Here is a 15194-nt window from a genome sequence, read left to right as displayed (position 1 = left end):
CTAACTGCACTCTGAGGACTGTGCCAGGAGTCAGAATGTAGACCAGACACTAGGCAGCCTGAGCTGTAATGGCTGGTCTCCTCCCGCCCGGCCAATGCAGAGTTGATGTATATTAGTGCTGCAGAGTCCTCAGTCTTCGGAGCTCTGGGCTGTGGACTCGTCACAGAGGAAATTAAAACATCAGTTTGTATCAAGAAGTACAAGTACAACTGCAGCAGGTAGTGTGAGGGGAATACCAGCATATAACAGTGTGTCTACCCCAAAACACAACACTGAACTTACCTCAATACAGAACAAAGCCTAGTTATCACATTAAACTTCCTAAACTTCAGGTACTATATAGGTCTTAGTGTATGCCTACTTATGGATAGACAGTGAGCTAGGGTAGGGAACAAGATACACTGACCAAGTAAAACCACTTCATGAATTATGCCTTAAGAAACTATTCAGAGTGATAGATTTATTAAGAAACAAATAATTTATACTTAGAGATATAAACCTTGTTGCATTACTGCTGTATCAAACTCCCTTCTCTACAAATATATACTATCATTTAGATGATAAATACTAAAACACTAATTCTTAATACTAAAATACAAAAAAAAAAAAGTGTTTCCATGAAAATGTATAAAAACCTGACATCCAGCTTTGATGTGCCGTTTTGTTACAGTTGAGTGTCTTTGGTATTGTTGGTTTGGTAAAGAGTATAACATTTTACCTATGTGAGAGCATCTTAGAGAATAACATAAATGACCGTCTATTCAATCTACATGCATTTCTCTTCGGCTCTGGTATCAAGATGAGACATTCCATTAGGTGTTATTGCAACAGTAACAAGTTCTTTGCGATATCCGTGACAGAACTAGCAGTGTAGATATTTTGGCCATCGACCGTCTTGTTTCACTACCCTCTGAAACGTCCGTCTTGGACATCATTAAAGAACAGTTGGGCGAAGCCTTTTATTCGAACAGTTCAATTGAACTTCAACACTTCATTTTCAGTGGGGTTCAACTAGTTTGAACTCGTATTCAATAGACATAAAAAGTTATTTTTTTGTAAAACAAGAAAATCCTGCCACTGCAGAATTTGTCTTATTCCTTGCAGTTAGTTGATAGAGGAGCAAAGTACCTCATCTGCAGGCTGGGTAAATCGTCCATATAAACCAACAAATGAACTGATTCTCCCATCCCATCCCATTTCATTTACAGTTGTTTTTCCTTTTCATTGCCTACGTTTCTCTTCCAATTTCTCCTCCAAGCACTTGATAAGCACCGGGTCAACTTTGGGGTCAAACTTGTTAGCGAACCAGTGGCCATAGTTTAGCAACCATCGCAGCTCTGCAGCCCCATATATACAGACACTCCTCATGTGAGTCCCAGTGCAGGGAGGGTACAGAGACCCTTCCAGATAATTCCATTTCACCAGACGTGTCTTACTTTTCAAGTCTGTTACATCTGGGGCAGACCGGGAGATCTCTCCCGGTACACCGGGGATTCTCGTCAACGTCGCCCAGAAGTGTTCATCTGGAGAGTAAGTGTCAGCTGACCATTCCAGGAAGTCCCTCGCCACCCGGCTGGTTTCGACGTAACGGACAAAGTCACGGGACAAGACGAAGTAGGCACTGCCGATGAACATCTCAATGTCGTGCGGCGGCGGCGTCTTGGCCTGTGTGGTTCGGACGGGTAAGCGGCGGTACTCGTAGGGCACATCCTTCAGCTGGTGCTGGAAACGGAAGCGCTGTTTCTTCAGCTCGCTGGGACGGGAGGTCTCTAGCATGTTGGCACCGTTCAGCGCCTGCAGCTCCGACACCAGCTCACCGTTCGACCTAATGATAATAATAATCATACATTTCATTTGTACAGTGCTTTCCAAGACTTTACAGATAAAGACTATACTGTGTACTACTGACCAGAGTAGGGGTGCCATTTAAGGAGTATATGACTATAAGTACGATTTTAAAAGACTACAGATAAGGACTAGGACTATAATCTGTTGATGTACTCCTGAGCAAGGCACTTAACCCTAATTGGCTCCAGAGGCGCCGTACTACTATGGCTGACCCTGTAAAACAACACATTTCACTACATCTATCCAGTGTATGTGACAATAAAACATTATTAAAACAATTATACTCTGAGTAAGATAATCTGTAAAAGTGTGGGGAGGGGAGGGGGTGTTTTACCTGAGGGGGAAGTCCTGGCCGCAGAGGTTGATGACATACTTCCACTTGACCTCTGACCTTTCTAACAGGTCATTGAGGCAGTTGAGGTCGGCGTTAAGCCGTGTGATGTGGGCGTACTGCACTGACTCCAGCTTGGAGGCTAGGAAAAGGTTGGGGAAGCAGTGAGCCAAGTTCCTCATGGCTGCTATGAAGCTCTGAGAGGACTAGAAGGATAAGAAGACGCCTATCAATAATCCATATACAGTGGGGGGGAAAAAGTATTTGATCCCCTGCTGATTTTGTACGTTTGCCCACTGACAAAGAAATGATCAGTCTATAATTTTAATGGTAGGTTTATTTGAACAGTGAGAGACAGAATAACAACAAAAAAATCCAGAAAAACGTATGTCAAAAATGTTATAAATTGATATGCATTTTAATGAGGGAAATAAGTATTTGACCCCTCTGCAAAAGATTACTTAGTACTTGGTGGCAAAACCCTTGTTGGCAATCACAGAGGTCAGACGTTTCTTGTAGTTGGCCACCAGGTTTGCACACATCTCAGGAGGGATTTTGTCCCACTCCTCTTTGCAGATCTTCTCCAAGTCATTAAGGTTTCGAGGCTGACGTTTGGCAACTCGAACCTTCAGCTCCCTCCACAGATTTTCTATGGGATTAAGGTCTGGAGACTGGCTAGGCCACTCCAGGACCTTAATGTGCTTCTTCTTGAGCCACTCCTTTGTTGCCTTGGCCGTGTGTTTTGGGTCATTGTCATGCTGGAATACCCATCCACGACCCATTTTCAATGCCCTGGCTGAGGGAAGGAGGTTCTCACCCAAGATTTGACGGTACATGGCCCCGTCCATCGTCCCTTTGATGCGGTGAAGTTGTCCTGTCCCCTTAGCAGAAAAACACCCCCAAAGCATAATGTTTCCACCTCCATGTTTGACGGTGGGGATGGTGTTCTTGGGGTCATTGGCAGCATTCCTCCTCCTCCAAACACGGTGAGTTGAGTTGATGCCAAAGAGCTCCATTTTGGTCTCATCTGACCACAACACTTTCACCCAGTTGTCCTCTGAATCATTCAGATGTTCATTGGCAAACTTTAGACGGGCATGTATATGTGCTTTCTTGAGCAGGGGGACCTTGCGGGCGCTGCAGGATTTCAGTCCTTCACGGCGTAGTGTGTTACCAATTGTTTTCTTGGTGACTATGGTCCCAGCTGCCTTGAGATCATTGACAAGATCCTCCCGTGTAGTTCTGGGCTGATTCCTCACCGTTCTCATGATCATTGCAACTCCACAAGGTGCGATCTTGCATGGAGCCCCAGCCTGAGGGAGATTGACAGTTCTTTTGTGTTTCTTCCATTTGCGAATAATCGCACCAACTGTTGTCACCTTCTCACCAAGCTGCTTGGCGATGGTCATTTCAGCCTTGTGTAGGTCTACAATCTTGTCCCTGACATCCTTCGAGAGCTCTTTGGTCTTGGCCATGGTGGAGAGTTTGGAATCTGATTGATTGATTGCTTCTGCGGACAGGTGTCTTTTATACAGGTAACAAACTGAGATTAGGAGCACTCCCTATAAGAGTGTGCTCCTAATCTCAGCTCGTTACCTGTATAAAAGACACCTGGGAGCCAGAAATCTTTCTGATTGAGAGGGGGTAAAATACTTATTTCCCTCATTAAAATGCAAATCCTTTTATAAAATTTTTGACATGCGTTTTTTTGGATTTTTGTTGTTGTTATTCTGTCTCTCACTGTTGAAATAAACCTACCATTAAAATTATAGACTGATCATTTCTTTGTCAGTGGGCAAACGTACAAAATCAGCAGGGGATCAAATACTTTTCCCCCTCACTGTAGGAGACAAAAATGTCTCTGCTGCTGTACCCAACTCTTCCCAATACACACAGATCACTAAAAACCCTCAAGTAGTCAGCACAAATCCCCTCCAATTTCCCCTACCTTCTCTAGACTACCTGGCTGCCGGCCCTACCTTCTCTAGGCTACCTGGCTGCCGGCCCTACCTTCTCTAGGCTACCTTGCTGCAGACCCTACCTTCTCTAGGCTACCTGGCTGCCGGCCCTACCTTCTCTAGGCTACCTGGCTGCCGGCCCTACCTTCTCTAGGCTACCTGGCTGCCGGCCCTACCTTCTCTAGGCTACCTGGCTGCCGGCCCTACCTTCTCTAGGCTACCTGGCTGCCGGCCCTACCTTCTCTAGGCTACCTGGCTGCCGGCCCTACCTTCTGGTCATAGTGAATGCAGTAGAGGTTGTGAGGGGCGTAGGTGGCCCTGAAGATCCTCTCGACCATAGCAGCGTTCTTATGCACCACCAGGGAATATGCCAGCGGGAACCCCCGCTCCTCTTCCGACACTGGGATGACGTCATATCCTCTCGTCTCGATGTACCTGAGATTAGAAGATATGAGAGATGCAATAGTACTTTATAAATCACCAAAGGGGGAAATTAGGCTGTCATCCTTACAGCCATAGAAAAACACTTACAAAATACTCACAACATTAAAAAGTCACAATAAATTCCCAGTCAAAATAAATACATAGAAAACAAAGGCAAGTTACAAAAGTACTGTACAGAAAGCACAAGTACCTCTGACAGTCTGAGGTTAAAGACACGAGGCGGTCATCCTCCAAGTCCACAATGACTTTACGTCTGATCTCCAATGACTTCCCTACCTTTGACACAAGGATCATAACGGAAAAATATATGACTTTACCATCTTATCCTTTATAGTTATTTTGAAATGTATTAATAATTTTTTTTACATATTTAAAATTGTCAAATAAAATCAATCTATCAATCTACCTCCACAGGGTCCAGTTGGTAGATGGCGGTGCAGTTGATGTTGTACTGGTGGTTGTGGTTCTGTGAGGAGCGGTCTGTGATTCCATAGGGCTCGATGTAGAAGCTGTTCCTCAAAGTTACTTTGGCATAGAACAGCTTCAGCAGACACAGCAGCAGCAGGGCCAGGGACAACAGGAAGCACCTCTGTCTCAATTTATGGAACAGGGCACATCTTATTTTCATTCTGCAGAAGAAGAAGAAACATGAACAGTGTCAATGAACAAATGCACTGTAACAAACATAAGACTATTATGTCACTAAGCTATTAACATACGTTTAATAAGAAAAGCATGTTATTAGGCTAACTACCCTATTTCAGCCTTTACCATGGATGTAGCTAAGAATATAAATGTATAATCCTCAAAGCCTACATGTTTTTTATTCTTCTTCGTAAAACCATAGATGTGTATGAAACGGTAAGCGAAAAACGTAGAATTTGGTCATATGCGGAAATGTGCCTTAGCCAGAAGGCACATTTTCTTATTTTTTAAATTTACAGATAGCCAGGGGCACACTCCAACACTCAGACATAATTTACAGATAGCCAGGGGGCATACTCCAACACTCAGACATCATTTACAGATAGACAGGGGCACACTCCAACACTCAGACATAACTTACAGATAGCCAGGGGGCATACTCCAACACTCAGACATCATTTACAGATAGACAGGGGCACACTCTAACACTCAGACATAACTTACAGATAGCCAGGGGGCATACTCCAACACTCAGACATCATTTACAGATAGCCAGGGGCACACTCCAACACTCAGACATAACTTACAGATAGCCAGGGGGCATACTCCAACACTCAGACATCATTTACAGATAGACAGGGGCACACTCTAACACTCAGACATAACTTACAGATAGCCAGGGGGCATACTCCAACACTCAGACATCATGTACAGATAGACAGGGGCACACTCTAACACTCAGACATAACTTACAGATAGCCAGGGGGCATACTCCAACACTCAGACATCATTTACAGATAGACAGGGGCACACTCTAACACTCAGACATAACTTACAGATAGCCAGGGGGCATACTCCAACACTCAGACATCATTTACAGATAGACAGGGGCACACTCTAACACTCAGACATAACTTACAGATAGCCAGGGGGCATACTCCAACACTCAGACATCATTTACAGATAGACAGGGGCACACTCTAACACTCAGACATAACTTACAAACAAAGCATGTGTGTTTAGTGAGTCCATCAGAACATAGGTAGTAGGGATGACCAGGGGTATTCTCTTAATAAGTGCGTGAATTTGACCATTTTCCTGTCTTTCTATAAGCATTCAAAATGCAATGAGCACTTCTGGGTGTCAGGGAAAATGTATTGAGTAAAAAGTACACTATTTTCTGGGTGTCAGGGAAAATGTATTGAGTAAAAAGTACACTATTTTCTTTAGGAATGAAGTGAAGTAAAAGTTGTCCCAAATATAAATAGTAAACTACAGAAACCCCAAAAAACGACTATTAAATTATTTAAAAAATGTGTTTTACTTAAGTACTTTACACCACTGTCTAGAAGGGAGTGTATTTCACACCAAACCCCTACCTTGAGATGAGGTAGGGGTACCTTCTCAAGGTGCCTCTACATTACGATTTCAATGGTAGAGTTGAAGCGCTTGGCCAGGGGTTCTCAACCTGTTTTGTCCTACGACCCCATTTTGATATCTGACAATTCTGGCGAACACAACCATGTGGGGGGAAAAAAAGCATGTTTACTTTTTTTAAATTGGAGCTATGACAGTCAATTGCAAAACATTCTAACAATATTTCTGATTGTATTCTCAACTCACCATCATATACGTTTCATGTGGGAGGCTCCGAGAGTCAATTGAAAATCTTATTTCATCACCACTAATGAGATGGGGGCTTGATGGATGTTGCGACAGAGCTTGACAAAGTCAGGGGGTGTGGTCGACAGTGAGAACCTCATCTCTCCCGTCACATCCAACCTGGATCGATATGTTTTTAATGCAGACAGTACTGCATCAGCGTCCCGGTCGGAGGGAGATGCCACAGTATTCTCTTTTGAGTCAGGAACCGAATTTCCTCCATAGTGACCCGTGAATGCATGGTATGAAGCATTCGGCCACGTGACAGCTCGACCAGCTGTTCGATTTCACTTACCGGGATGTCAACTGAGCCATGATCACAGTCAAACGGATTTCGCTGATTCGGTCACTCATCTGTAGAATTGTTTTGTATTTTCCCCTGCATGCTTGCGTTCAGTTTCACAAAATATGTCTGTTGCATAGGCAAGGAGACATTTTATTTTCATTACACAGAAAGTCAAAGTCTATTTCCTCTCTCAATTCAAAATATATTTAAACCCTTCACCTCGATAACCACCAAGCCAAATGAAATAGAACAGTCATGCTCTGATCCGATATCTCCATATAGTTTTGCTTTGTAGTTTACAGTCGAAGTTACCTGCTGCATATTTTCGAGTTCTGCGCTCAGCTCTTTTGCCGCCAGTTGCTCTCGGTGAATCCATTATAGCTCAGTGGGTGTATCATACAATGTGTCCATATATATATATATGGCAGAGGGACAGAGGGCCTGCCTGCCGTCCTATGATCGATGGAGCCTCGTCTGTGCAAAAGCCCACCATTCGATCCCATGAATATTTTCGTCAATATAACAACGGAGCACACTGAACATCCCCTGTACCGTTTCATGCTCGGTAATGGTGAGGCAGAACAATATGTCCTCATGAATAGCATCCCCAGACAAGTAGCAAACTAAAGTCAATGCATGGGCATCTCGACCCTCACAGCTAACGTCCATTTGGAGAGCATAAGGTGGGTTGTTTTTGAGGCATTCAGGCAGTTTCCTCTTGAATGCTAACTATAGCATACATTCTTAGTTTCACAGTGTTATCTGACAAAGGTATTGATGTGAATTGCTGTGCCTCTGCCTACCCACACATTGTTATGTTAAAAACAATCGTGGCCAGTAATATTAAGTCTCTGCATTAGTGTGTGGTTTCATACTGTAGCGGCTTAGCCATTCACTGTAGGAATGATTCAAATTGAACGGGCAAGTGTGGCCTTTTCCCAGGATCTAAGGGTGTTCTGTAGTTGAATTGTAACTTTTACATTTTACTAATTTTCATTTAGATTTTTAAGGTTAATCTCATTACAATGATTTTGAGAGACAGACAATATAATATTTTATTTTTTACCAGGATTTTGGAAATTCTCCTGCCACCCCATTTTCATATCAGCTGACCCCACATGGGGCCCCAACCCCTAGTTTGGGAACTGCTGCGATACAGGCAACAAGAGCTAGATTTACAACTCAAAGACCAAAATGTATCAAGTTTTGCAATGAACTGTCAAAATGAAGACCAGAATTGACGTGTTTCACTATAACTAAGCCTAAAACATCTGGTTTTCAATAAGATAAAAATGTAAATCATGAAAGTTACTCTTTTAAGAGGCAATATGTAACTAATTGGGCGACCTACCAAATTCACGTAGAAATATGAGTTATAGATCTGTCATCGAAAGCAAGTCTAAGAAGCGGTAGATAAATTCTATGTGCACCAGTTTTATGTTTTCTTTCTTAAGTTTCATTTTAGCATATTTTACTTTCGGTTTTGTACTTCAGCTTCAAACAGCTGAAAATACAATATTTTTGGTTATTGAAATATATATTTCACAGCGGTTTAGATGGTGCAATGATTCTCTATACTATTTTCACGCCCTGACCTTAGAGAGCTGTGTTATTTCTCTATTTGGTTAGGTCAGGGTGTGGGCATTGTATGTCATGTATTTCTTTGTTTTGGCCGAGTATGGTTCCTAATCAGAGGCAGCTGTCTATCGTTGTCTCTGATTAGGAATCATACTGAGGCAGCCTTTTCCCCACCTGTGTTTGTGGGTAGTTGTTTTCTGTTTTGTACCTGACGGAACTGTTGGCTTTTTGTTTTTTGTTATTTTTGTTTGTGTGTTTTCTTTGTTTAATAAATCATGAGCATTTACCACGCTGCGCTTTGGTCCACTTCTTCCGACGAACGCCGTTACAACTATACTTATTTATTATGTTACAAACCTGTAACAACTGCCGTGAGTGAGAGTGGACCAAAACGCAGCGGAGTTAGTGTTCATCATATTTAATTAAGAAAGAACACTATACAAATAAAACAAGAAAAAACCGACAGCCAAACAATCCTGTCAGGTGAAACGCAATGACAGAAACAATTACCCACAAAACCCCAACGGAAAAACATGCACTTATGTGTGACTCCCGATCAACAACAACGAACTTCAGCTGTGCCTGATTGGGAGCCACACACGGCCCAAAACAAAGAAATACAAAAACATAGAAAAATAACATAGAACGCCCACCCAATGTAACACCCTCTCTATGGCCAGGGCGTTACAAAACCGAAATTAGGCAAACTATTAGAATTTAAGCAACCAGGAAATGCTGGAGAGATTTCTACACAGTGCATCTTTAAGCGCATAGTTTTCATTCTGTAGAGAGGGGGCAAACATGACATAAATGACTATTAACTGTGTGATAACATACAGGCATTATGGTCTCTCTCTCTCTCTCTACAGTAATATGATCTATAATAGCAGTGTGATAACATACATGCATTAAGACATATTCATACGGGGGTATCGTGTTCATGTAACAGTGCTGTGCCATGCCACACGTAACAACGCGCGCATGTGCAGACACACACTCGTGGAAAAAGGGTCCTTAATGTACCGTACTGTCATGGAACAAGATATACTGTGTTCCTAAACTGTGGGGTGGAGTCTGACAGTCCAATATTTAAATAAACACAGCGGGGAAATAGACCAGTATTCATATCAAATCTAAAGGTACATACCTTGCACGCTAAAGACGTCTTTGAGTTTCTACTACGTGCCATCAAAAAGTTTTCCAAAGTCTCACTAGACAGCCTACAGAGAGAAAAGTGTTTTACGCTACACAATACACTCAAAAGTTAAAGTCATTAAAAAGTAATTGAATTACATTATAAGTTAAAACACACAGCAGTAACATGCATCTTTAATTATAAGTTAAAACAAACAGCAGTAAGATGTATCTTTAATTATAAGTTAAAACACACAGCAGTAAAATGTATCTTCAATTATAATCTAGTAATACAGATATGAATATATATTCTCATTACAGGGACGTAGTCTCATAAACCTATAATTCAGTAAGCTAAAAGCACTCTCATGACATACTTGACTAACCTACACAGCTCTACTAGTAATCAATGTTTTATCACTTTTGGTGTCAAATTAAACATTCATGCCAGGCAAAACGTAATGTCGGACAAAAATATCTATTAACGTGCTGCTAAAGCAAAACAAGAAGAAGAAAAAGTCAGAATAACCTGGAAATGAGGGTGGTTGAAAATGATCCCCACTTTGTCCACCCAAAAACATTATACATCTTTTGGTATATAAAGACTTTAAGCATCTGCCGTAGAGATCTTAGTTTGCTCCAGGTAAAAAAATAATAATCTGTCAATCACGGGCTATTACTGTAAAGCACAACAAATACTTACAAAGGCAGAGGACACAGAAAAATACTTACCACATTTGTGAAGGAACTTGATTCGGAAAATTCAGCACAGTCATGAGTCCTGTCTGTCTCCCTCTCTCTCCGGACCTCTGGTGCTCGATGGCTTGGAGGGGAGGTGTGGCAGAGTGAGAGTGAGAAAGAGAGAGAGGGGGGAAGACACACACACACACTGCAGGCAGTCACGGAGACACGAGCGAAAGTCAAGTTCTCCGCCCACTGCTGGCACTGACTCATAGCAGAGTGACACACACACACACACACACACACACCGGCCGAAAATTACGGAAAATTACATTAAGTTTTATGTTTCACATCTTTCTTAGATGCTTCAAACTGAGGCAGACCAGACACCACTTATAAATAATAAGCAAATGGACACATTCAACAATTTTCTTATTCAATAATTACTTAATTTTCTTTATTAAACACTTTAGATTTTTTTTTTTTACTGTCAATTAACAATAACATAATATCCAATTATGGTTTACTTAAGAAAATAAAACTTGCTGTAATTGTGGACGTCTAAATCAGGTCCAATAATAATGGAATTACAAAGAGCCTGTTCCACATTTGGATCAACTTTACTTTACACAAAAACAATAACCAATTAGGCTTCACAATAACCAATTAGGCTTCACAATAACCAATTAGGCTTCACAATAACCAATTAGGCTGCACAATAACCAATTAGGCTTCACAATAACCAATTAGGCTGCACAATAACCAATTAGGCTTCACAATAACCAATTAGGCTGCACAATAACCAATTAGGCTTCACAATAACCAATTAGGCTTCACAATAACCAATTAGTCTGCACAATAACCAATTAGGCTTCACAACAACAACACTTGGGAGAAAAACGCAACCGTGAGAAGAACAAATTAACCTATAAAGGTGACGTCATAGAACTACTTTGATAGGCTTGAATATCAATAAATCATAACATTGATAAGTGTTCAAATAACAGTCATTTTTAAAACATTACATTATAACATTAGTGTAACATAAGAGTTATTATAAACTGGGTAGTTCGAGACCTGAATGCTGATTGGCTGACAGCTGTGGTATATCAGACCGTATACCACGGGTATGACAAAACATTTACTTTTAACTGCTCTAATTATGTTGGTAACCAGTTTATAATAGCAATAAGGCACCTCGGGGGTTTGTGGTATATGGCCAATATACCATGGCTAAGGGCTATATCCAGGCACTCTTCATTGCGTCGTGCTTAAGAACAACCCTTAGCCTCAGTATATTGGCCATATACCACACCCCCTCGTGCCTTATTGCTTAATTATAACATCAGTAGCCCTAGAGTGTCCAGGTCTCTTTGTGGGATAAAGAGTTCATTCTAAAAACACCCACTTGTACATCTTGAATAATAACATTGTTAACAGTGAATCATACATTAATATGAGTCCTCAGTGTCTCCATGGGGAATAAAGAGTTTAAAACAGCCAGTTGTCATTGTGTGTGTCAGTCTGAGTGATAATGTCCCAGTAGAGTTTCATTACAACATTGATAACAGTGTTAAGTAACGCTGATACAGTAACAAGGAAATATAACATGAATAACATTGTCTTCATTCTGTCCGTTCAGTTTAAAACAGCCAGTCGTCAGTGTGTGTCTGTGTAAGACTGTCCCAGTAGCGGTCCATTATATGATGGGGCACAAACTCCTCATCACCAATTAATCTGATCGACTTGATTTGCATTATATTTCTGAGTACTGCCGATGACTCTGTAGAGAGTGAGACAAAAACAGAATTCATTCAAAACTCATGTTTATTCTCTATCGGCAACTCTGAAGTGAGAGTTAGCCAATGAACCATTCCCAGCCGTAAAATTCACACGCTGTAATGTTCATTTACATATTTCTCCTACTCCCATAGTGTGTGTGTGTGTGTTTCTGCATCCCACCACTATGTTGTGTGTGTGTGTTTCTGCATCCCATCACTAGGTTGTGTGTGTGTGTTTCTGCATCCCATCACTAGGTTGTGTGTGTGTGTGTTTCTGCAACCCATCACTAGGTTGTGTGTGTGTGTTTCTGCATCCCATCACTAGGTTGTGTGTGTGTGTTTCTTCAGCAGGTGCACAATAGCCTAGGCCTAAAGTCTAGACCTATTAATGATTGAAAGATAGAAGACATGATTCAGCGGTCACACTCTCTATCAGTTGAACTGCTCTCTCCCTCCCCCCTCCTCTCTCTCTCTCCCTCCTCCATCTCCCTCTCTTTCTCTCTCTCTCCCTCCTCCATCTCTCTCTATCCCTCTCCCCTCTCCCTTCCCCCCCTCTCACTCTCTCCATCCTTTATCTCGCTCTGCCTCTCTCTCCCCATCCCTCTCCCCCCTCCCTCCCCCCTCACTTTCTATCTCACTCTCCCTCCCTCCCTCCCTCCCTCTCCATACCTCTTTCCCCCTCTCTCCCTCCCCCCACCCCTCTCTCTCTCTCCCTCCATCCCTTATCTCTCTCTGCCTCTCTCTCTCCCTTCCTTTCCTCTCACTTTCTCAGATGTAAACAACAATGATAGTTAACATCAGCCAATAAGAGTTAGGCAGGTAGAGACACTAGACAGCCTGTCACATAGCAGGCTGTATAGGATAATCAACCTGCCACATAGCAGGCTGTATAGGAGAACCAACCTGCCACATAGCAGGCTGTATAGGAGAATCAACCTGCCACATAGCAGGCTGTATAGGAGAACCAACCTGCCACATAGCAGGCTGTATAGGAAAATCAACCTGCCACATAGCAGGATGTTTAGGAGAATCAACCTGTCGTATATCAGGCTGTATAGGAGAATCAACCTGTCACATAGCAGGCTGTTTAGGAGAATCAACCTGTCACATAGCAGGCTGTTTAGGAGAATCAACCTGCCACATAGCAGGATGTTTAGGAGAATCAACCTGTCGTATATCAGGCTGTATAGGAGAATCAACCTGTCACATAGCAGGCTGTTTAGGAGAATCAACCTGTCACATAGCAGGCTGTTTAGGAGAATCAACCTGCCACATAGCAGGCTGTTTAGGAGAATCACCAACTGACGGACCTGAGAGAGGTGCCCCTGCAGAGGGGACGTCCTGAGGCTGAGCAGAGGAGCCATCACGGTGTGTGGATTCGGCAGGCTTCTGTGATGCTGCTGGGGCTGTCACGTCCACTACGCCTAGTAAGTAACCAGACAGAGACCTGTCTCTGTACGTCACCTGGCAAAACAACGACAAGGGTTTCCAAACCATTTCAAGAATCGGATACTCTGTAATGCTGTTTAGGAGATTTTTGCTCCTTTTCTAATCTTGTATTGTGTGTGTTATGTGAGTGTGTGTGTGTATGTGTGTACGTGCGGGCGAGCGCCAACACAAATGCAGTACGGGCTCCCACCATATTTCATGTGGCATATAGCCAGGCCACTGTGACCATGGCACACTGACAAGACAACAGAGTGACACAATCAATCTACAACTGATGGAGGCAACAACAATGGGTTAATGTTTTATAGATGTAAACCACTGCATTATATATGTAGAGAGAGGCTGCTGTGGGTTACCTGAACCAATGATTGACAGCAGACCCCCCCTTTAACACTATCTAATCCATGACCATCCATCCATCCAGGATAAAGCCCTTCCATAACCATTACATAGCTATTGTAAACGTATCCGTGCCTTTACCCTGTGTGTGTGCGTTTGTGTGTGTGTGTGTGTGTGTGTGTGTGTGTGTGTGTGCGTGCGTGTTTTTGCTTTCCAAGCTTAGATATTTTTAATTAAATTTTCTTTTTTACGAATGAGAATGAGTGCAGAGCGGAGGGTCTATCTTCTTAGGCCGTTGCTGTCCTCTAGCTGTGCTTCAGCAATTCTCTAGCTGTCCTCTACCTGTGCTTCAGCTGTCCTCTAGCTGTGCTTCAGCTGTCCTCTAGCTGTGCTTCAGCTGTCCTCTAGCTGTGCTTGAGCTGTCCTCTAGCTGTGCTTGAGCTGTCCTCTATCTGTCCTCTAGCTATGCTTCAGCTGTCCTCTAGCTGTCCTCTAACTGTGCTTCAGCTGTCCTCTAGCTGTGCTTCAGCTGTCCTCTAGCTGTGCTTCAGCTATCTTCTAGCGGTGCTTCAGCTGTCCTCTAGCTGTCCTCTAGCTGTGCTTCAGCTGTCCTCTAGCTGTGCTTCAGCTATCTTCTAGCTGTGCTTCAGCAATCCTCTAGCTGTCCTCTACCTATGCTTCAGCTATCTTCTAGCGGTGCTTCAGCTGTCCTCTAGCTGTCCTCTAGCTGTGCTTCAGCTGTCCTCTAGCTGTCCTCTAACTGTGCTTCAGCTGTCCTCTAGCTGTGCTTCAGCAGTCCTCTAGCTGTGCTTCAGCTGTCCTCTAGCTGTGCTTCAGCTGTCCTCTAGCTGTGCTTCAGCTGTCCTCTAGCTGTGCTTCAGCTGTCCTCTAACTGTGCTTCAGCTGTCCTCTAGCGGTGCTTCAGCTATCTTCTAGCTGTGCTTCAGCAATCCTCTAGCTGTCCTCTAGCTGTGCTTCAGCTATCTTCTAGCGGTGCTTCAGCTGTCCTCTAACTGTGCTTCATCTGTCCTCTAGCTGTGCTTCAGCTGTCCTCTAGC

The 15194-nt window shown here is 42.9% G+C and overlaps 2 protein-coding genes across 9 annotated transcripts in view; both read right to left on the bottom strand.

The window, feature by feature from the left end:
* Positions 1–430: 430 nt before the first annotated feature.
* On the bottom strand, positions 431–10748 carry gcnt4a (glucosaminyl (N-acetyl) transferase 4a). 2 transcript variants are annotated; one of them, XM_029763704.1, is made up of 7 exons: positions 10619–10748; positions 9900–9972; positions 4988–5210; positions 4772–4857; positions 4407–4572; positions 2183–2385; positions 431–1825 (listed from the first exon to the last, which is right to left on the bottom strand). In XM_029763704.1, exons 3-7 carry the CDS (start codon positions 5207–5209, stop codon positions 1222–1224), a joined length of 1281 nt encoding a protein of 426 aa, XP_029619564.1. In that variant the 5' UTR covers position 5210; positions 9900–9972; positions 10619–10748; the 3' UTR covers positions 431–1221. The 2 variants fall into 2 exon arrangements, with proteins under 2 accessions (XP_029619564.1, XP_029619565.1); XM_029763705.1 differs by lacking the exons at positions 9900–9972; positions 10619–10748 and adding an exon at positions 6606–7732.
* A 1104-nt stretch (positions 10749–11852) lies between these two features.
* LOC115200550 (uncharacterized) overlaps positions 11853–15194 on the bottom strand; it is a 44776-nt gene continuing 41434 nt past the window's right edge. For all 7 annotated transcript variants that reach the window (XM_029763696.1, XM_029763699.1, XM_029763703.1 and 4 more), the window contains 2 exons: positions 13659–13812; positions 11853–12350 (listed from right to left, as the gene is read on the bottom strand). In XM_029763696.1, coding sequence (XP_029619556.1) covers positions 12211–12350; positions 13659–13812 — 294 coding nt within the window. In that variant the 3' untranslated portion in view covers positions 11853–12210. The remainder of the gene's footprint in view (positions 12351–13658; positions 13813–15194) is intronic.

The sequence above is a fragment of the Salmo trutta genome, chromosome 9 (genome assembly GCF_901001165.1).
Source record: "Salmo trutta chromosome 9, fSalTru1.1, whole genome shotgun sequence".
Taxonomy (NCBI): Eukaryota; Metazoa; Chordata; class Actinopteri; order Salmoniformes; family Salmonidae; genus Salmo; species Salmo trutta.
This window is presented reverse-complemented; position numbering and strand designations above follow the sequence as displayed.